This window comes from Urocampus carinirostris, chromosome 8 (genome assembly GCF_059441175.1).
Source record: "Urocampus carinirostris isolate Australia breed hairy pipefish chromosome 8, RoL_Ucar_1.0, whole genome shotgun sequence".
NCBI lineage: Eukaryota > Metazoa > Chordata > Actinopteri > Syngnathiformes > Syngnathidae > Urocampus > Urocampus carinirostris.
Window position 1 is genome coordinate 42,770,031 of NC_142356.1, and position 22,846 is coordinate 42,792,876.

Consider the following 22,846-nt stretch of genomic DNA (forward strand, 5'->3'; position numbering starts at 1 on the left):
GCGCTCTCGTTTCTTGAGGGAGAAATGAACAGGAAAGCCGACATTTTCACACAGGGGCAGATTTATTTTCCTTAACAAAAGAACTAAGTGTAAAATAGGAGACGGCTGAGGAAGTGACGTTGGCGTCTTTGTGAAGCCATCTTTTCAAGTCCTTTAGCCTTTTCTCCTTGGACCACGTCTCCCCGCAAGATGGCGTCTCGGCGCCTCCCATTGGCATTCCAAGGAAGCCCCCTGGGCTTCACAATCTCATAGACGAGTGCCTTGATGTCTGGCTTCCTCAAAACAACACCGGGCCTTTCTGCGTCAACAGCGTCTGGATGTGCTGATGTGCTATCAGCAGTATGTCCCGTTCCTGCCGTTCCTGTAAACAACATCTTCCACCAGCCTGCCCTGACCTTGTACATTGAACTAAAGCACAGTACAGTGGAAGCTCGGTTCTCGACCATAATCCGTTCCAGAACCCTGTTTGAAAACCGATTTGGTCGATCACAGAAAATCGCTTTTCCCATTAAAAGTAATGTAAAATCATTTTAATCCGTTCTAACACCCTGAATATTTAGCAAGAACGTAAACATGAAGCTAACCCAGGCCAATCGTACGTTCGCGTTAGCGTAAGCTTCCGTACGAAAGATTACGCTAACATGAACGTGTAAAAATAAAAAAAAAGGATTATGAATAGGATTTCTTACCTTTGTGGTGGACGGTGGGGAGAGAAAAATCAAAAGTTTTTCAACCTCTTCCAAAACTTGCGGCAGTTGCCTGCTTGTAGCGCTAACTTAGTCGCATCACTCGATTTCACAGCCTCCTTATTCTTTACTATCGCACTAATAGTAGATTTAGCCATGCTGTATTCACTAGCAAGATCGGAAATTCGTACACCTCTTTCATATTTAGCTATTATGTCTTTCTTAAAGGCAATAGTTGGACGAACAACTTTTTATTTTTTTCACCTGTCCTGCGTGCACCGACCTTCTTCGGAGGCATAATTAGGGGCTAAAACACCCATACGCCGCTCAGCATCGCACCCTAGCGTACCGGCGTTCGAACTCCGATTTTTTGACCCAACAGCGAAGCAAGAATTTCTCTAAATTTTTGGTCGAACACCGATTTGTCCGAACTGAGAGGCGTTTGAAAACCGAGGTTCCACTGTATTGCATTAAACTGAATAATTAATCGTATAAAATCCTTTAAAGTCAAAATGTATCAAATTCTTTAATATCTTCCGCAGTGATCTGTGCTCTCTTGCATTTGTCTTCCGTGGACGACCTTCTGGGGCCACTTGAATGAGTTTAGATAGATAGATACTTTATTCATCCCTGAAGGGAAATTCACATTCCCAGCAGCATCCCTGAGCTGAGAACAATCGAAAATAACACGGGAGCTGCTGGAGTTTGTAGTTTTCTAAAGATTCAATAGTCTTGAAATAACAAATTTGGAAAGATCAACTTGTCTTGCTATGGCTGATCGGGTCATCTGTTTTGTTTTCATCTGGACAACCTGCTGCCAGAGGCTTTTAGTCACTTTAGAACAGCCCACCATCTTACAAAACTCAGTGAAACTGGCATTTAGAATGTCAGTTATATAGGGGTTGAAAGATAATCAAGGAAATTAGCACCATCTGATAAATTAGCACCATTGAGTGGGAGGCACATAGAAGTGTTCTCTCTTTTTGATCATTGCATTTTTGGCAAAATTGTTTTTTGTTGAAATGCCTTATCCATTTTGTAAGTGATGTAGTAGCAAGGTATAGACGCAACATAATGTCCTTAAACTGTTGAGCAGTGAATACGGTATCATTTCAAAATAATTCAATATTTTACAAGTTTTGATCTAATTTTGATCTCCAGTGTATGCAGATATATACACACACACACACACACACACGTACCGGTATTTGAGAACCATGGAATGCTTCAGTTGGAGTTTTCTTGTGTAAAACCCAATACGGCCCAACTACACCGAGACCCTTACTCTGACGGCGCCTACAAAGTTGAGACCTCAACTGCATGAAATTGGCAAAACACCGGCATCAAAATTTTGAGTGATTATCCATGAAATCGAATTTATAAGTGTGACGTTATCCATTAAGACGTACAAAAATTAGAGTATGTATACCATGCAAAAACCTTTCCACATGCAGTGACTCATAGGACTGTCTGGACAAATAACTGACAAGAAAAGGTACAAACTACATTTAATTATGAAACATGGCAGACTGAAAAATCATGGTAGTAGATGCCAATTTTGCACTCTGCAGGGAAAAAAAAAACAACGAAAAAAAACAATGCAAGTGAAACAGGTAAAATGTTTTAGTCTTTGGATAGGCTATGCAGAGAAAAGCCAAACTACATGATAAGTGATTTCAATTGGTCCTTTAGGAAAGAAAGTAGCCTTGGACTTCTGTTAAAAAGCCCAAGATTAATGCTACTCAAAACATATATTCAGAAGAACTCAATTGTACTGTATTGTAATCATTAAAGCTTTCTGTATATACAAAGTGCACGCATGTTTTAGCGGTTAATTTGGATAGGATAATGTTTATGACAGCTTTGCATTGTTTTATACTTTTTGAATCCTTTTTAGTTTATGAAGATACAGCGGTGTCTCAGCTTTCAAACAAGATTTAGAGTCCTGAAATACGGTAAATACATAATTACAATTAGAAAAGCAGGTTTCTTAATGTTGGTTATATGAAATACCATATTTTCACGACCATAAGGCGCACACAAAGGTCTCCGATTTTCTTCAAATTGTGTAGCGCGCCCTATCGTCCAGTGTGTGATATATAAATAATAATAATAATAATAATTTCCTTGTATTGTCATTCTGTGTAACAATGTACACAGAACGAAATGTCGATTACACCTGACCCGTTGTAGCGAGCCGATGCAGCCGCAGCCAACAGAGGGCGCCGCCAACCACTTTTTAAGTCTTAGGAACCACCGACCTCCCAGTCTCAAAGCGGGCGCCTTACCATCTAGGCTACTGAGCTGGTGAAGCGGCGGACGTAGCCAACAACACCAGGTGGCTGCTAAAGTGTGAAGCGTGGGCATCACCGCTAAGGGTTGAGGTGTAGGCATGTAATAAGGCGAGGTTTATACTGCTGGGCTTTATGCTCAATTCAGATTTTTGAGTGACATTCGATTTTTTGTGAGATCTTTCACATTTCCAACTAAATGCAACTTGTATGTGATCTACTGTGACTTCCATGCGTCCCCTGTGTGAACAAGACAGGTTTCTCGCTTGTGCAAAAGACTACTTATGTCCATTGTTTCGGGAAGTACCAATAGACGCTAACGCCATAGCGTATCCAGCAATTTGAAAGTTGTTGTGCGACAGGAGGCTGAACAGAGTTGCCACCCCAACTATTAATGAAATCCAAAATCTTACTTTCCCTCCATTGAGCGCTTTCTGTGTTTTCGTCCGTCATAGTATGTTGATTTCTATGCTACGCAAAAGAATATGGAAACCAAGATAATTGAAGAATAATGAATAGATGGTTGGCAAGCGGAGGAAGATGAAAAACGAACTCTGACAAGTTTTAAATTGTGTGTTTAACTTTTTTAATCAATACTTAAATAAACCACTACCAAACTCAGTTTTGCTCCCATTGTACTTTTAAAAACGCACATTTGTATGCTTGTTACAAGGCGGGCATAGCAGAGGGCACCCGCACCCAATAACTAGGTGTGCCCTTATGTCTGTGTTAAAATACAGAAATAGAAGCAGCTACGGAGACTGCGCATTTTAACATGGTGCGCCATTTGGTCATGAAAATATGTTAAGTAACTTTTAATTTTCTGACTTTTTTTATGCAATCCTAGCTCTTACAGTAGTTTAAATGGCATGCGTTGAATTATCCAGTGTGCCTAACAGACCAGAATATACATTTGTAGGGGACTTAATTGCAGGATAGATGCTCGTTGTATCGTAAAAAGGGGGGTTTTCATTAGGGCTAGAAAAAATTAATGAGTTTACTATTATTTGTTATGGTAAAAATGAATTTATACTTTGACCAATTCAGTCCTCAACCTCCAAAATGGAACAGATTACGTTGAAAAGCTGAGGCACCCATGTATAATAAGTTAAGCCAAAGTACAACTGTCTTAAGAACATTGAGGAAGAGTGGAAAAAAAGTTACTTTGACTGTTTTTTTACCAGGGATGTTAATAAGTAATAGTCATACCAGATTAAAATTTCTGTAAAACGTCCATGATTTATGTTTTTTCTTAAAAATGTCTCCACATGGGAAGCGTGACATAACAAAAAAGGAGAAATATAACAAGTTTAAGACCTGCATACAATGAGCTTGAAATTATAACTACATAGCATTTAGAACCTTCTAGGATGTCACAGCAGTCCACGAGTCGATAAAATGTGGATCTACATGACATATTTAAGAAAAGGTCCATAAAATGTCCAGGAGGATGTCAGCAAGAGGAACATAAATGATGACGGAGGCTTTCGAGAAATATGGCCCCTCACAACGATAGGTATGGCTCTGTCTCTTTACCTGAAAGAAAGAAAGAAAATAGAACAATAAATAAGTAGATGTTCGGGTGTTTAAGTGGTGCAATTTTCCTGCTCCCCTCTTTCCTTTCATGAAGGATTTTGACCGTATATACAAATAAAGAGAAAAGGAAAAGAACAGCCCGGACAACAAGATGAAAAGAAAAAAGTTAAAACCACCAAACTTTGCCAATGAGTTTCTGAAGAAAAATAATCATTATCATTGCTGTGAGTGTTTTATCCAATTTTTGGCTAAATATCAGCATCTACTGTTGGGAGTTTTCTGGGTCAAAGTCAACTAATCAATACCGTTAAAACAATTTAGAATTGCTTCCTAGTTTTTTTCCTTTTCCCTAATTTGCATCCACATATTTCCAATTAACCCTTCAACCACTGTTAATTGCCGTATTGTGCCATGGGAAATTATCCAATTTGTGTGCCTGTGTGGTCTAGCGAAAGCTTTCTTTAGATTTACTTTTACCAGAGATGCAAAAGCAACCAACTGGTGGTGTCCCAAGGGATTTTTCTCAATGAAAAAAATGTGCCTTGTTTTAAAAATGGTTGAAAAACACTGCTATAACTTTTAAAATTGGATTTGAAAAAACAATTACATTCAAGTTTTGCTTTACTGACGTCAGTTTGAAAAACAGTGTTATATCTTATTAATCAATATGTGTGTTTTGAATAAATCGGTAATTCCACCGTCAAATTAAAGGGACAGTGTGTATGATTTGACCGCTAGATGTCGCTGTCTTGTAAGTTGCAGCCGAAAAAGAGTGCAAAAGAGCAAAAAGAAAAAAATAAAGACTACAGAGACTCAAAGTGACCAAACTGCATCATTATTTCTCTTTTTTGCCCAGCATTTCACAAAGTTTTTGAGTTTTTGGGGTACTCGTAGCTGCAAGATAGCTGACAATCCTGTCAGCTCCTTTTAGGTGAGCCTCCAGCTATGATGAATGAATGCAACATTTCTTGACCAACGAGTATATGAAAAATGCAAATTTATTTTGTTTATACTTCATGTACTTTTGTCGAGTATTTAAAGGGACAGTGTGTATTATTTAGTACGTCCTAATGAGGTGGGGTGGCTACTTTGCGGATTTTTGCATATCGTTTTGTTTCCTGATAACTGTGCATTCAGTGTCTGTCTGAGGTTTACCTCTGCAAATCAATCTGTCGATTTGTCCCCTCGTCGTTCTGCTGCTTGGCCACTTTGGGCTCGGCCGAGGGGTCAGAGTTGGGCTCAGCAGCTCTCTTTTTGCCTCTGGCGGTCCCGCCGCCTGCCACTGTTGTCTCTTTGTTTGCCGGCATGGGGGAAGCCGCCGCCACTGTTTTGGGCGGCCGGCCGCGCCTTTTAGCGGGCTGCGCTTCCGTTCCAACCTCGACGCTTGTGTTGTTGCTCACCTCAGTCTAGAACAAATATGGGCCACATCCAGTTAAGAAAAATTGGCCTGGAAGATAAAGCCGATTAATATATCTCGTATCTGTCGATATAGTCTCTATCCAAATCCACAGAAATGTACTATATATTTTATTTTATATTTTATTTACAAACCATCTCTTCAAATTGGTTTTGAAACATTCATAATGACTGCAAGTAATATTATGCCCCTTTTTAAGCACTAATTTGATCACAAGCATTAAAAAAACTGAAAAATTGTTTTCTGCATGACATCTGAGATTTTATTTACATAAAGTATTCATAGATAGATAGATACTTTATTCATCCCCGCAGGGAAATTCACATTTCCAGCAGCATCCCTTCGCTGAGAACAATACAATAATGAAGCAAAAGGAATACAATATACAAATACCCAATGTGACGTGCTAATAACCACTGTAGCGTGTTGTATAGAGTATTTAAATAGTGCTACATAAAATACACACTGCAATAAAAGAACGGTAATATGCAATGTAGGGGGTGCGGTTTAATGTCGGCCTTTACACCGCCGGGTGGAGTTAAAGAGCCTCATGGCATGAGGAAGAAAAGATCTCTTCAGTCTGTCCGTGGTAAAAGACAGTGACAGCAGTCTGTCGCTGAAGCGGCTCTTCTGTCTGGATATAATGCTGTGTTGTGGATGTGATGAATTGTCCATGATTGACCGCAGCTTTTTCAGTGCCCGTCTCTCAGCTACTGTTGTCGGCTGTCCAGCTCTGTGCCCACAACAGAGCTCGCTTTCCTCGCCAGTTTATTGAGACGAAAGGCATCCTTTTTCTTGACGCTGCCTCCCCAACACGCTGCCGCATAGAAGAGGGCGCTTGCCACAACAGTCTCATAGAATATTTTCAGGAGCTTTTTGCAGATGTTGAAGGAGGCCAGCCTTCTGAGGAAATAAAGTCGGCTTTGACCTTTCCTACATAGAGCTTCTGTGTTGGCAGTCCAGTCCAGTTTGTTGTCCAGCTGCACACCCAGGTATTTGTAGGTCTGGACAAATTCTACACCTTCTCCTTTGATGGTTACAGGAACCGGGTGAGTTTTAGTTCTCCTGAAGTTCACCACCATCTCCCTGGTCTTGGTGGTGTTCAGGTGCAGGTGGTCTGCGTCGCTCCATTGGACAAAGTCCTGAATCAATTTCCTGTACTCCTCCTCCTGCCCACTTCTGATACATCCCACAATCGCAGTGTCATCAGCAAACTTTTGCACATGGCAGGACTCAGAGTTGTACTGAAAGTCCGATGTATACCGAGTGAATAGGAACGGAGAGAGCACGGTCCCCTGCGGACATCCTGTGCTGCTAACCACAGTGTCCGATATACAGCCCCCCTGTTTCACATTCTGGGGTCTGCCTGTCAGGTAGTCCGTAATCCATTCTACAAGGTGTGCGCTAACTCCCATCTCTGTCAGTTTCCTACTCAGTAGCAGAGGCTGTATGGTATTGAAGGCACTGGAGAAGTCCAAAAATGTAATCCTCACAGCCCCCTTCGCCCCATCCAGGTGAGAGAGGGATTGGTGTAGCATGTAGATTATAGCATCCTCCACTCCCACCTTCTCCTGGTAAGCAAATTGCAGAGGGTCGATGGCGTGACGGACCTGTAGCCTCAGGTGGTGCAGCAGCAACCGCTCCATGGTTTTCATCACATGTGATGTCAGGGCGACCGGCCTGGAATCGTTGAGTTCCTCAGGTCTTGATTTCTTCGAGACTGGGATGATGCAGGATGTTTTCCACAGCTGAAGGACCCTCCCCTGTTCAAGGCTCAGGTTGAAGATGCGCTGTAAAGGTTCTCCCAGCTCCCACGCACAGGCCTTCAGCAGTCGGGGGGGATACTCGATCTGGACCAGCTGCCTTGCTGGTATGCAGCCTCCTCAGCTCTCCACACACCTGGGCTGCAGTTATCTTGAATGGGGGGATGTCCTCCGTGCTAGTGTCCAGAGGGGGAGGGACAGCTGCAGTACTCTGGGGTGAGGATGAGTTGGGGTGGTCAAACCTGTTGAAAAAGTTGTTCAACTGGTTGACCCTCCCCACATCTACATCCACAGCCACACCCTGCTTGGTGCTGCAGCCAGTAATGGTTTTTATCCTTTCCCACACCTCCTTCATGCTGTTGTTCTGCAGCTTTTTCCATGTTCCATGGGCTTTATATTGTTTTTTTGTGCAAATTTAGTGAACTTGTACAGGAATAATATTAATAATAATTTCAAACAATAATTTTGCAAAGTCATTAGGGTAATTATTTGTAAAAGCCTTCATTTTAGCTTCATTCCTAACTTGGAATAACGTGCTGAAATCTTGATGCCTTCTTGTGATGTCATATTAATGGTCAATTGACGAGTTTTGATGGCTTTTTGGTTGCCCAATTTGTCTTTTATGCCTATCAGGTTGCGTAACTTCATGAAATAGTTTACATTGTTATTTGAGTAAAGACGTAAATATGTTTAACAAAGACAGGCATCACCAGTTTTGTTAACAGCTGTACAGCATCCGTACAGATTATTTTTGTGTGCTTTTACTTATTTACCGTAAATTCCGGACTATAAAGCGGACCTGATTATAAGCCGCATCCACCTTTTTTTTTTTAGATGATTTGCAACTTTTGTACTTACACAAGCCGCACCTATGTATCAGCCGCGTGCGCCCGCATTAAAACTTGTGACACAATCACAAGTTTAACCCAAACCAGGCTGTAGGCTCCACAATTGTAACCACATTGAGTGTACACAATCCTAGAACCACAGTCAGCATCATGAATGGAAAATTATACCCGTAATTAACGTATGATGCAGACTTGTAAAGTCCGGGTCCCGTTGAAAGTAATCCAAGGAAACAAAAAGTATATTTCCAAAGTTAAGAGTGGGAAAAATATATATCCACCATTGTCCGCTGCGACAACAGACAGATCTACCGGTAATTCAGCTTTACCCCACTTCCCATCAGCCCGCGTTTGCTCCGCCCCTTCTTTTTGATTCGTCCGTAGAACACATAACAGAATAAATCTCTAAAATAAATACATAACAAAAATATACAGTTGCAAATACATATACTTGGTTACACATATTTACGAAGAAAGACGGTACACCGAGAAAGTTTTCAAAGCTTTAATAATAATAATATAACTTTCATCCCAAACCGTGCCTTTGAAAGGTACCAACATGCTAGTAGGGTCACGCAATGTATCAAACGTGCCTGTTAAAGAAATACATCCCGTAATTGTGAAATTCGAGGTCGATCGCTCTCAACTCCCTCCTCATAACTATCGCCATCAAGGGCGTCTTCCTCATTATCGGATTGTACCTTTACTTTACATTCAATGCATGCATAAACTTAGAGGTTGCAGTCTTTCTTGGCACACATATTCTACCTTTCGTACTCCAGCGCCGCGGCCGTTAGAAAAATTACATAAATTGGCCGCTTCACTGAATAAGCCGCAGGGCTGAACATTTGGGAAGAAAGCGGCTTATAGTCCGGAATTTACGGTAGCTAATGCTACTTCCACAGTGTGAATGGAGCATAAAAGCATTTGTAACTTTCACTTGGCAACTGTAAAGCACCTTTATCACCGCATATGACGGTAGATCCACTACACGCAGCACTAAATACATAACGCATGTGATCAAATTTTAAGATACTTACCAGACACGAAGTGCTCTGAACAAATCCTTGTGTATTTTAAAGAAAATTCTTTACTGTTTATCCTTGCTAGCCAAAACTTCCTCCGTTGTTCCGACAAAAGTTTTGTCTTAAGACTGGTATTTGGTAAAATCCAAACTTTACCGAACCGTTGATCCAACCAGAAAAAAAACATTTTTACCTTGTAATCTCGGTTTGACTCTTTGCAGCTACCCGGTGCCGATAACATGCAAACGGTAATGGTGCCGGGTCGTAAAATACTCCTGATGTTGTGACGTCATACAGGAACTATGTATAGCTGTTATTTTGTTGCAGTTGTATACTCTCAGTCGGTAATGATGGCATCATGAGGTAAGTTTGCCCCATGGGGGCTTTTATAAATTTGTGACACTACTTTGCGAATTCGTGGGTGATTCTGGTCCCCATTAACCACAATAACCAGGGATCATTTTTCTTTAATTTATTGTCAGGCAAACCTGATTTAAAAGACTAACAGGACTAATGTGTTGTAGATTGTCCCCCTGATCCAAAACAAAATAAAAGCGGAGGTAATTTGAGCCATTGTTTTATTTGAAAATCAATTCCTTTGGTGTTTACCTTTTCTGTCTTCTTTACGTCTTCCTTCTTGATGACTGGGTTCTCGTTATTTTCCTGCATTGGATTCTCTGCAGGTGTTGCTGTGATGCTTTTACTGCAAAGTTGAAAAAAAAAAAACAACACAGGTAAGGGTTACACGTGGCTTTGCAGTGCCTATTGCCTTTTTTGTAAAAATTATGTCAAAAGTGAACCCGTACCCATTTAAATGCAAGTTAAAATGGAAAAGAAGTTTGGATAAACTTGTTCAAATACAGAAATCCTTCTCTACTTCGGTTATTGCTGGTTCACTCCTTCGCAGATTTTTAATTGAATTGTTATTATTATTTGTGCATTGTGTTTCTAATAGACAGCAGACAGCAAAGGAGAGATGGGGGGGGGGGGGGGGGGGCTCTGTGTTGGGTGGGTGTGACTGTGTGGGCGACTGTGATAGGCTGGAGTATGCTGTCAGCCGGTTTGGGCATGCACACTCAATGTCTTCGATTTAAATCATATATAAGGACCAGACCACACAGGGGTGGACGTGGCATGCGTGTTGAACTAAGTAGGAGCTCTTTGCTCATACACATGAAGCTGCGCATGCTTTTTACGACTGTCCTCCAGTTTTGTTTTCATTTTGTATAACGACAATTAAACAATACATTCAACCGCAATTATGTGTTGTATGTTATAATTTGTTAATCTATAGTTGTTATTGTGTTACAGTTGTATACTTTTGGTTGGTAATGACTTCATCTCGAGGTACGTTTGCCCCTTGGGGGCCTTTAAAATATTTTTCGGATTTTCACTTTTCCCAAGTGGTTCTTGTCCCCATTAAGCTTGAAAACTGAGGGATCTCTGTATCACATTTTTAATGAAAATTAATTAAAAATAAAAATAAAACATTTCACAATATTTGTTACCTGTTCTTATTGACGGTAGAAAAGCTTAGAGGCGTGGATTTGGCGCTGGCATTACTTGTGTCGGTGACAACCGTCTTAAAGATCTTTCTGCCTGGTACAGTTATAGTTTTGTTGACAGTCAATAAGACTGAGGGTTTGGGCTACAGAGGGATTGACAACAAACAAGATCAGCTACAGACATCAGACAGAAATGAAAGTGATCCAGAGTTTGCAATTCACTTGCATATTTATGGTTACACCAACATTAAGTTTACATCTATTCCCAATGTTTTCTTATAATTAAAGCATCACTATGGCTACAATTACCTTTCCCGAGATCAGCATTTGTCGCATTTCTCCAGACAAGTAGTCCTTGTCATTTTTGAAATCCTGATTTAAAAAAAGGAAACAATGCAAAATTAAAATCAAGGATTTTTAGAGGAAAGTAAAAGTGATTTACAAGGCAATGATGTTGTCACAGCCAAATCGACATTGTGATTTTCCAACTACTTGAGTGGCATTGCCTTGTCTAGCACCAGGAAAAAAGTTGAGCAGATAGTAGGCTCATTTGGACAGTCTAGATGACACGCGGTGCTCTTGCTGGCGATGACGAAGAGCGCGACGTCACACACGGTATACAGCTTCTGAAATTTAAACCCACAAAACACGATGAAAGCTTACAAACTAATAATTTGTCAAAGCAGTACAGTAGACCCCTGGGTCCCTAGCTAACAATGTTTTCACGTTATGATGTGGAATGTTTTTTGAACGGCATTTTCCCCACCACACAACATGGACAACGATTGACTATGATTAGATGCCTGTCTGCCAGTAGTCAACATAATTTATAATGCCAATCTGCTATTAGTTTGCGTCATGGCATCATTAAAATACGAAATACGAAAGTAGTATGGGCTGAATTCTCTCCTACAATGCACCAGAATCTTGTGTAAATGTCTGAAATTTGGTTAGCAATGGGTCCAAAACTTTGCAGTGATGCTAAATGAAGAAGTAAAAAGAAAGTATGGGGAAACAAAGCGTGCGATTATCAAGAAATACAATGGAGGTACACCCATGGTTACCTACCTCAGCTTAGGAATACAAATAAGATGGAGATTAATCAGACAATTATAAAGGCATGAGAATCCATGCAAGTGGAAGTTTTAAAATTAAACTATCATCTGCCCATCTGCCTTCACGTACCAGCTCAAGTCACATACAGAACCAAAGGTAAACTTTATTTCGTAATTAAAAAAAAAAAAAAAGTACAGTATTTTCCGCACTATAAGTCGCACCTAAAAGTCTGAATTTTTTTCAAAAGCTGACCATGCGCCTTATAATACAGTGCGCCTTATTTATGGATCAATATTAAATCGCAAAGTCTTCCAACTAACTTGCAGCCGCGGACTAGATTTTCCCCCGAACGCCAAGTAGTCCGCGGTGTATGCTAGGATTTATTTACCGGCGTTTCATTGGCTAACCAATGTGTCAATCATCATTTGAATCGATCACTATTGGCTAAAGTTATTCGGAGGTCAAGGGGCGGATCCTTTTCATCATTTACAGGCTGGCATTGGCTTAAACGGCAAAACAAAGCCTGCAATTGGCCAAAAAAGATGTGTCAATCCTCAGTTGAATCGATCACTATTGGCTTAAGTTATTCGGAGGTCAAGGGGCGGATCCTTTTTATCATTTACAGGCTGGCATAGGCTTAAACTGTAAAACAGCCTGCAATTGGCTGAAAAAGATGCGTCAATCATCAGTTGAATCGATCACTATTGGCTAAAGTTATTTGGAGGTCAAGGGGCGGATCTTTTTTATCATTTACAGGGTGGCATTGGCTGACACGGCAAAACAAAGCCTGCAATTGGCCGAAAAAGATGAATGCGTATAGCACGTGGTTTGACAGCATACAAAAAGCATTTTTTTACTATTCTGTATTTGTAAATATTTTATTCTCCTGGATTTACTAAACTCACGGATATAAGAGGACCATGGCTGCACATTATTATTGAACACTACTTCGGTGAGCTATTCTGGGTATATATTTTCCCAGTAACTTGTTTAAGACTGAACTCGATGTTTCTGTGATAAGCGGTGCAGATAATGGATGGAATGGAGTGTCTATTTTTAAATTAAACTCAATTCCAAGTGTTTATTGTCATATGCACAGTAAAGTTGCAAGCGAAAAAGAATAGAAACTAAGGAATGGTTGGCATTTCTTGAATCCCAAGACTTTAACCTTCCGAATGATATTTGAATTGATGCATTCGAGTGACATTAATATTGTATCTCGGGGTCTACTGTACTTATTTATACGCTTTTGTACCTCATTGGCTTTCGCATCTTCAGGGCATTGGGCGTCTTTGGTCCGTTTGATGTTCTCAACCATTCTTCTGAGGAAAGCGTGACTGTTGTTCTCATTCTTGGTCATCAGCACCTCTAGCATAAACCACAGACACCTGCAGCAAATAAAAAAAAAAGCTTTCTTGACAATTTCTTGAAGTAGAATACAAGTCTCATTAATCGCCTCTCACTCTTTCAAGTCCTTAAGCTGCTCATAGTCCTGCAGTTTTGTGAAGTCTGGGTCATGAGCCAGCAGGTGGATCATAAACGGGACAACATATTCCGGAAGGAAGGAGACCATTTTATCTGAGAAAGTAAAATATCAGAATGATTGATCACAATTTTTCAGAACATGTTATGATCATGTTAGCGTGTGTACCCTGAGTGAGCGAGTTCTGCTTGATGTACTCTCTGCGCACCGAAATGTTCTTAAGTAGGCACTGTCGGGCATGGGCGCGGCGTTCCTTCACTGGGTCCTTGGCACACAGGGCGAAGATGGCCATGTACTCCAATGGTAGGGAGAGTTTGGCCAGAGCCAAATGCAACTTCTGGGCAAAGATCTGACGCACCTGGTAACACTCATCCTGCATGGAGAAGGATAAAGGCCAGCAACATAGTTAACGCCCATGCATTGACACTTAGTGCTCATGCACTCAAACCATAGGGATGAAATATACCACTGGGATACAACGTCACCGCCTTAAGATGCTTTTACTTTATAGTTTGGTAAGATGCTTTTCCGGTCCCTCATTTTTCACACAAAAAGGAATCAACAAAAACTTACTTTGCGTGCCCAAAACCAACAAAATTCATACTTCGCAGTGTTTGTGCATATGACAAGTCTCTAAAATGCCTGTTTGCTATTAGACGACATCATATGTAATGGCCTGCTATTGGTTTGCGTCACAACATTATGAAGATGCAGAGATCCAATTGGCTTAACTCCTTCCAACAATGCCTTTCTCTTTTGTCATTCAGTTCACTCTGCAAGTTGGTGATATAATACTGATGTTTTTTTTGTCCTGTAGATAGATAGATAGATACTTTATTCATCCCCGAAGGGAAATTCACATTTCCAGCAGCATCCCTGAGCTGAGAACAATCGAAAATAACACGGGAGCTGCTGGAGTGGCTGCCATTCGTGACGGCGCCGGAAGAAACGATTCAATTTGAATCATGTACAAACAAACAAACAATTGAATCATGTACAAACAAACAAACAAACAAAATATTTATGTTTCAATAAGTGGAGTGTAGACTACGCCCCAAGTAGGATGACTACTGGTAACCTGACAGGTTATGGGCCCAGTGTGATGTGTAGTAAGCGGTTTGATTGACTTTTGTTATTTATTTGCTATGTGTCCCAAGGCTTGGAAAGATGCTAAAGGGAAAAGCAAAACCATGATAACAATGGAAATAAAGCTAGCCATCATCAAGAAATACAAAGCAGCAGCATAATTCACAACTTTTGCTAAATATCATGGCTGTAACGAAGTAAAGAGGCTAGTAAGGCAAGACAATTTTCTAGGGCATGACAGTCCTTGCATGTGGAAGGGTTGAATTATTTCCATATTTAATTTGCCGTCTCCTCCTCACCCTGCAGCCACCCACTAATCTTTTTGACAAGCTCAAGTCACGCAAAACCAAATGTGAATAAATAAAAAACATTTTACATATACTCACTTGCACACATTGTGTATATATATATATATATATATATATATATATATATATATTATAATATATATAACACAGCCATATTTCCCTTGTGGGAGGTGGCTAGAGTCATTTCTGACTCTTTTGGAAGATTGATTCAGAGAAGGGGATTCCCAGCCCCCTCACTCAACCCAACTGAGGTGTTGGGAGTCATTAGGTGACCAAACCCCTAATGCAGAGCGCCAAGCAGGGAGGCAAAGAGTACCAATGTTTAAGTCTTAGGTATGACTCGGCCGAGGCTTGAACCACAATTTCCCAGTCTCGGGCGGGCGCCATACCCCCGAGATATATGATATAAATGATATCTAACCATATGCACATATCATGCAGAAAGATAGTTCTTACTACAACCCATTTAGTTATTTTAATGTTTATATCGGTTGTAGTGGGGGGTTCAATGCCATTTAACATACGTGGCTACACGGCAATTTCACTTTGTGATTCCCAAATTAGTACAGATTAATGTTGTATGCAGTGAGTCTACATTAATTCTTGAAAAATTCTGATTGGTGCAAAAATCCTTGACATTGACTTTGCAACAAACCCTACAAATAACTTTACCAAACACCAATTAAATGAGAAACTGACATTTATAACAAGGCCACACAGCTGAAATTGTTCAGGTGTGATGATTTCATGGTAACAGGCCTCCTGAGCCAGCTTCATAATGGCGCCACCAGCTGCCAACCTTAGGCGAGACATGTCTGATTTACTGCAGGAAAAAAATAGCAGAGAGAAACAGAATGTTAACAATTTATTTGAACATGCAGCAACTTCCAGGCTGTGAAGCATTTGGTCTGAGTCCACATTAGGTCTCAATCAGGAATATATACTGTGAAAGTGCAACAAACAGCAAAAAAAATTACAAAAGATCACAACAAAACAGTCTTTAAAGTTTTTGGAAAGTTTATTTCAGACTGCATAAAAGAACTACAGTTCTCCTACAAATTTAGCTTCGAGTCATCAAATGATTAAATTATGCAGTCATTTTTACACAATGCAGTCACCTGATCTTTTTTTGCTCCGTGAGGTCTCCCTCGCTAACTAGCATGGCAGACAGCAAGCGCAACGTGGAATTTGCCGACTTGGACTGGTTGTTCTTCATTCCAAGCAACCAACGCACCAGCAGCTTGATGGCTTGGACCTTAAAATAAGATTAGCACAAACAGTTAAGCTAAAATTGGAGGGCATTCAATGTTTTTTTTTGTTCCAATAGTAATGAACTGTACCGATTAAATTAAATCAAGCTTAATGTGGCACGATATCACTTTTATTAGTTCTTATAAGTCAATCCAGTTACTGTTACTCCATTATACTTAAAGAAGTGAATTATCTGTGATGTATTAGTGTTGTAATTGTGGGCTGAATTGTTTCAACTCTTGCATAAACATTGGAATGACACAAATTCATCAAAGTGTAGGTGTGTGCGTCTCCCACCTTTGCTAGAACCTCAGGTGAAACTTCTTCATCTGGGGTCCACAGCTTACCGTTCTTGTTTCCGACCGTCTAAAGACACAGGATCAGAAAAAAATATATCAACATTTCCTTTAATTAATCAATTTAAAAACATTTTTTTTTATATAATATCCCCTCAATTTATGTGGTTAATACATTCTATAGCCACCCGTGTTAAGTACATTTTCGCTAAGGAGGAACTGTTTCCCTTATCTGGGTATTTTTAAGCATTCTTGACTTATAATATAGAGGCGAATGAACTCTGGCCAACACTATAAATGGGACTTTTTTTCTGGTTCCATAGCGAAGATGCTACAGTTGTTAAATGTGGGGTGCATAATTTGAGAAGCAGCGATGGAGCTCACTTTTGGTGTGAGGACAAAACAAGCACAGTACTGAGTTGAGTGGCTTTAACAAAATTCTCCTTTGTTTAACACCAAAAGTGATAAAAGCGGAAACAAGTTCTAATTGCGGAATGATGTGGTTGTTCATTGTATAAGAGGTTTTTTGTTTATCACAAGACATTAAACGCCCAGGAAACAGAAGACAGTTCTCTGATTGGTTTGAGTGTAAAAGCACTCGAAAAGTGATGCCATAGTCCAAACAAGTGCGTATTCATCCCTGAAACCGACTTCTAGAAAAAAAAAATCAGGAGATGCACTTTGGTGTCTAACAGTGGAATGGTGAGAGAATACTGTATAGCTAATCAACCATTGGTCAACTGCAATAAATTGGCACCCACCCTGTCATTCATGAGCAGGTCCTTGACAATGAAGTTAGCTACTATAGATTTCATTGGTGAGGCAAACTGATCCGGTGCTAACATGGAAATGTGGCCCAGTGATACAAGAGGGGTGATAAGTTGTTCTGGGACGTCTGCGTTTAGACTCCGTGACAGAGGCTGTAGGAAAGGAGTACATAAAGTAGAGTAAGATTGACCCCCCCTCCTCCCACAAAAATAAAATGTAAAATGGCCGCTTTGTTTTAGGTACTCCACCTCAAAAATCTGTGCCAACTGTACTTCCTTGTTGTTGAAAATGGCATGTATACAGTTCACAGCCTGCTTGGCTTGGTGAGGTGTGCCCCTCTTGGCTTTCTGATGTAGGATTGGAATTAAAGTCCTGGCAGATAAAAAGCATAATTTATAACTAACGATTCAATTTCACAATGAGGAAATGTTCACCATGTAGAGTACCACATACGATCTTATCTGTGGGAGCTCAGTCTCAATTTTGTGTCCCGTGTTTCGGAATATCTGAATGGCTGCCTCTGCCACCTTGTCATCTTCCATTTTCAGACACTGGAGAAGAGACTCATAAGTCTCTGATGAGTGGAAGGCTGTGGGGTGAGTGAATGATAGAACCTGGAAGGAGTAATTGCAAATGGTTGCTGATAATGTCATCTTTGAAATAATTAAGATCATTGGATGTAACTCAAATGTATCTAAAGTAAGACAGTGGGTTTGCAATTTGTTAGTTCCTAGTTAGAATAGGAAGACTGGTATTATCTACCTTAAGTAACTCCAGGCCTGAGCGGATGGCAGTATCAGGTGTAACCCCCTCCTCATCGTCATCTGCTGTACCCTCAATTGACTTGTTGAGCAGTTTTACCAAAGCACTAAAGGACAAACAGCCATAGTTATCACAAATCTGTTTTTTTGTTCATCCTTCAAACAACAACTTTATAATAATCACAAGTTATCACTTGAATATTTTGGATTGATCAATATTTTCCCCTCTCAATTGCAGAAAGACTTAATATTTAGGTTTATTTGACACTGCAGTTACACCAATCAACCAAAAGGTGTCTCACTGAATGAGAAAAGCCAGTCGGTGATGTTACACAATAACCATGACGCTACTAAACCAAAGTAACATAGGTTCAAGACCTATGGTTCTATTTAAAGTGTATGGTTGAAAGGCAGGGAATTTTACAAGTGAAGAAAAGAACTTCACCTGATGGCTTCCGAATCAATGTGGACAGGGGCGATGCGTTCAAGCAGGAACTTCACCATTTCAAGGAAAGGATTGGTCGGTTGTTTAGGAAAGGTTAGCTTCCGAGTAATTTCCCTCTGTAGAAACAACAAACAGTAATCAGGGTTTATTGGTACACATTTGCCATATTATGGAATTGGGATTTTGCTGCCGTCACAACAAATCTATTTACCTCTAAAATAGTTACTTTTTAGGAGACCCCAAAACGTGTAATTTTACAACCATTTTTAAAAATTGCATCATAAAAAGGAGCAAGTTATTTCTAACACCTAAAGTGACAGTATGTAATAATTTCCCCCTAAAAATGGCTATTGGTTGGAATGAAGATACAGCATGTGCATTGGAAAGTAGACACTATGGAAGGCTGAAAGATAAAACCTTGCAAAATTTGAAGCCTACTTACATATTTTCTTGCATTACCAATGTTGAAATTCAGCCAGAAACAAAACATATAAGCTGGCATAAACACACCCAGGAGCGACAGCAAAAAAGACGAACGAGCAGGATACACTTGGAGCCGCTGAAAAGAGCTGATAGCTGGAATTTGTCTGAGCTGGTGTGACTAACTTAAGCAACCATTCGGATAATTTACTAAAAAGGCCGCAGGACGTTGCAAGCTTTATTCACAGGGAGCAACTAATAATAACTATGACAGCTAAAGGTGAGCCAAAACCTGCAGTCAAGCGCGTAGCATGGTTGTGTAGAGAAGCAAACAGTCAAAAAATGGAAAATCTCTAAATCACAGGACGTGGCGACCATAAAATTCAGGGCTAAGCTGAGGGAGGTAAGGGGTTATTAAAAAGCACCACCAGGGCAGGACAAGCTGCCTTTGAAAAATGGTCATCTGGGATCGCCGTAGTCATAAGATGGCCGCAAAACATGCCAGTCTCCTCAAAGGACATTTCCGGTTGAGCGAAATAAAAGAATGATTTAATTACAAGTTTATAAACCAAGAAATCTTAAAAAAAAAAATCATGTTTATGAGATGGTGCATGTGTTTTTGGTTATTATTTAAATCAATTGGGTTTTCTGATGAATAAAGTATTTTTTTTAACTCCAGAGCTCGGTATATAATACACATTTAAGATTGGTACAACATTTTGAAATGTTTGATGCCTCTTATTTAATTACCATGAGTACTTGAGAAATAGCAAACAATTATCCATGTGTAAAAATGCAATGCTTCATGTTTTCTCACCACACAAATCTCTGCCTGTTTGCAAGAGCACGTAGGGCTGATGAGAATCTCCAGTTGGATTCTGAGCTTCTCATCTTCACCAAGAACCTGGTTGAACTTTTTCATAAAATCTTGGGCTTTGCCTGCATCTGGCAGGTTCTCTAAAAATATAGGGGAAACAATTATGGAATCATCCAAGAAGATGAAAATGAATAAGTGGGTGTCTTACTGACTTGCAATATTCATCAGCTTTCCAAACATGGCAGTGCTATTGGCTTCAGACTGAAAAGGAGAGGAAAATACAGTTACTACTACATGTTATATCTTTATCTGTGCTTAGAAAAAACAACAACTTGAAAGTACACACCACAGGCAGTTTGTGAAGGTCAAGTAGTTCTTTGACAAGGCCCCGCAGCATATTCTGACACTTCCACATCTCATTCAAAGCCCTATACGAGGAAATGTGAATCACATCGGTGAGCCTAAAATCCTTTGTTTTGCCTTATCATTCAAATTTTTATGACAGACAGCCTCTATAATAATTATAACTGGAGTAACCTAGTTTAGTGTTGTAATTTTGCTGTCATTGTATGAACTCAACATCAGAATAAAAAAACCTCCAGTTTTATTCTAACCATTCTTTTTGTGATAAAATTAAAACGTATGACTAGTTATGTGACTTTAAGAAGCAATAATTGAGCAACGTATGCAAAATTACTGACTTGACAGCGTTTGTGTCCAGGCAGGCATACAGGTAATAGAGACACTTCATCTTCTCTTCTGTTTCAAGACTGTGGGGGACCATGAACTGGGCAAAGATCTTTTCCACCAATAACCTGGAGAACATAAAACAAATGAACAGATTAATACATTTTACAGTCATAACAATTATAATAGACCTGGGATGAATCTGTTATTAGGTGGGGATCGGAACATGAAGGTTTTGTATACTTTGTTTGTTGGATTCCTTAACCACTAGGGTCGTAGAGGCACCTTTACCTGCAGTGTGTCTTGGCCTGGTGGCGCCCATCCCTCTACTGGCCAACATGTTTCCACACTACAGGCTAAGAAACTCACAGCATTGCCTAACTAATGTGTTACAACCACCCATACAGTGTTCATTTTACCTCTGAAAAGTGATGGGTCCCGGGGACTCGCATGCTAAAAAATTTATAGGTCCCAACAGAGATCTATGGGTCCCCAAAATGTAGTGTTATCGAGGTTGAAATTGTAAATCGGCGACAAATATATAAATAAATAGATAAATCTATACATTCATTCATTTTTAATCATCACACTTAATTGGTAATACAAAGCAGTTATTACTTCAGATTTTTCAGTTCACAAAAATATTGTATATTAAACAAATAATATTGCTGAAATATTAGTCTATATATTCATGCAGTTTTAATCACTTCAGATTTTTCAGATCATATATTCTTCATGGTTTGCTGTCCCGCCAGTTGTGGTTTGCTGTTCCGCCAGTGTTAATGCCTTCTCAATGTCCAGCAGCAACGGAATTTCCAAAGCTAATTTGGTTTTTTCATTGTCGTTGTGCTGATCCAATGTGCTTTTCTGCAAGTTCGTATTGCGAAATGATTTATGCAATCCAGTTTTTTTGTCACGCTGGGTGCACGCATCACAGAACATGTAGCCTCCATTATTGTCCTCCTCATAGCGTAACCAGGAATATAATTGAGTCCATTTTGGCAGAAAAGTCCTTTTCTTGCTAGGAGTTTTCTTTTGTTTATCTCTCGTCGAATCGTTCGCTTCAAAACACGTGTTTTCCCTGCCTTCGCGGTCTTCTGAAGAATTTCTCCGCCGTTTTTGCGTGCCGGAATTATTGCCGTTGTTACCACTTTCTGTATTATGTTTCGACTTATTACCGACACTGAAGAAATTACCAATTTTTTGTTGATTTGCATCTAATACCAACTGTTTTTACGGAGGCATACTTCTCTTTCACTCAACAACCACCAAAACAATGACGTCATCTCGAAGCAACGAGATCTCGTTTGCTGAGATCGGCCAGGACCAAAACAGCAATGGCGGATCTGCCTGACGAAAAGTTTGGAGTACAGTAAATCTTTGTTAAAAAAAAAAAGTAATCAGGTAATAATGACAATTTGGTGTCAAAAAAGTTGCGTCCCGGGGACGCACGTTTATTTGACACAATGCGTCCCCAGCAAAAATGATGCGTCTAGGACGCAGGGACGCGGGCAAACGAGAACACTGCCCATACACTAGATAAAAATATGAATACAACAAAATAGTACATAGTAAATGTTACTTACATGTAATGTATATGAACAACATTATGAATAAATAAACAAGTAAATGAAAAATAAAATGTATTTTACCATTGGTGTGACATGACTTAATCTGGTCAAGAAGGTTTAAATGGGTGGATGCAGAGGAGAAAAGAGACCCCGACGCTGGACTAAGAATAAAAACGATTTGAAATCTTTATGGTTGTCATGTTATTGCCTCTCCCTTTAGCATCGAAGGAATCTTTAGACCCATAGGACTAAATGAAAATACAATACTGTATCGCCGACTTGTAGTCTTAAAGTACACGATACTCTGAACTACAATGAAAAGGAAGGCACTGTAGGAGGGAGTTCAGCCAATAACCTTATTATATTTTTATGATACCAAGACATAAGGCAACAGTAAACCAGCTATTTGTATGCAGTCAACCAATAGCAGTCAGGCATCTTAGAGACATAACTTATCATAAGCACGGATGAGTTTGAATTTCACTGATTTGTGGGCATGCAAAATAAATTGTTGTTGAGGTGATATAAGAGGTGAAAATACAGATTGTTGTTGAGGGGATATAATGGGTGAAAATACCGTAGAGAGGGGCTGAAAAAACATCATATATCACAACCACAGTGAAAACATTGTAAGGTAGACCATATCACAGGGGTCTACTGTCAAATCTCTTTACTGACATTGCAATTTCTTTATTGACGATGTCTTTGAAGAGGATGGCGGCGTGCACGGACGCAGCGGCTCACAGCTTTTCAGCTAATTTTCTATTTATTACCATTCTCTTGTCTCTTTTGCTTTCTTTTCTGGACACATGCCTGGCCGATAATACAT

General features: G+C 39.9%; 1 protein-coding gene across 6 annotated transcripts in view; it reads right to left on the bottom strand.

Moving 5' to 3' along the window:
* pds5a (PDS5 cohesin associated factor A) overlaps nt 1-22,846 on the bottom strand; it is a 44,951-nt gene that overhangs the window by 7,514 nt on the left and 14,591 nt on the right. For 2 of the 6 annotated variants that reach the window (XR_015851170.1, XR_015851169.1), the window contains 21 exons: nt 20,461-20,574; nt 20,106-20,187; nt 19,972-20,020; nt 19,760-19,899; nt 18,523-18,638; nt 18,079-18,184; nt 17,770-17,930; nt 17,565-17,688; nt 17,310-17,468; nt 16,550-16,618; nt 16,120-16,256; nt 15,701-15,824; nt 13,776-13,980; nt 13,588-13,702; nt 13,380-13,512; nt 11,575-11,694; nt 11,378-11,440; nt 11,072-11,211; nt 10,173-10,266; nt 5,669-5,919; nt 2,948-4,513 (listed from right to left, as the gene is read on the bottom strand). Coding sequence is in view for 3 of the 6 variants with exons in the window: in XM_088342785.1 (XP_088198911.1) it covers nt 4,510-4,513; nt 5,669-5,919; nt 10,173-10,266; nt 11,072-11,211; nt 11,378-11,440; nt 11,575-11,694; nt 13,380-13,512; nt 13,588-13,702; nt 13,776-13,980; nt 15,701-15,824; nt 16,120-16,256; nt 16,550-16,618; nt 17,310-17,468; nt 17,565-17,688; nt 17,770-17,930; nt 18,079-18,184; nt 18,523-18,638; nt 19,760-19,899; nt 19,972-20,020; nt 20,106-20,187; nt 20,461-20,574 (2,506 nt within the window). In the remaining 3 variants the exon portion in view is untranslated. Of the gene's footprint in view, nt 1-2,942; nt 4,514-5,664; nt 5,920-10,172; nt 10,267-11,067; nt 11,212-11,377; nt 11,441-11,510; nt 11,695-13,379; nt 13,513-13,587; nt 13,703-13,775; nt 13,981-15,700; nt 15,825-16,119; nt 16,257-16,549; nt 16,619-17,309; nt 17,469-17,564; nt 17,689-17,769; nt 17,931-18,078; nt 18,185-18,522; nt 18,639-19,759; nt 19,900-19,971; nt 20,021-20,105; nt 20,188-20,460; nt 20,575-22,846 lie in introns of those variants that run through there. The other 4 variants (XM_088342785.1, XM_088342786.1, XM_088342788.1 and 1 more) reach the window with 4 other exon arrangements.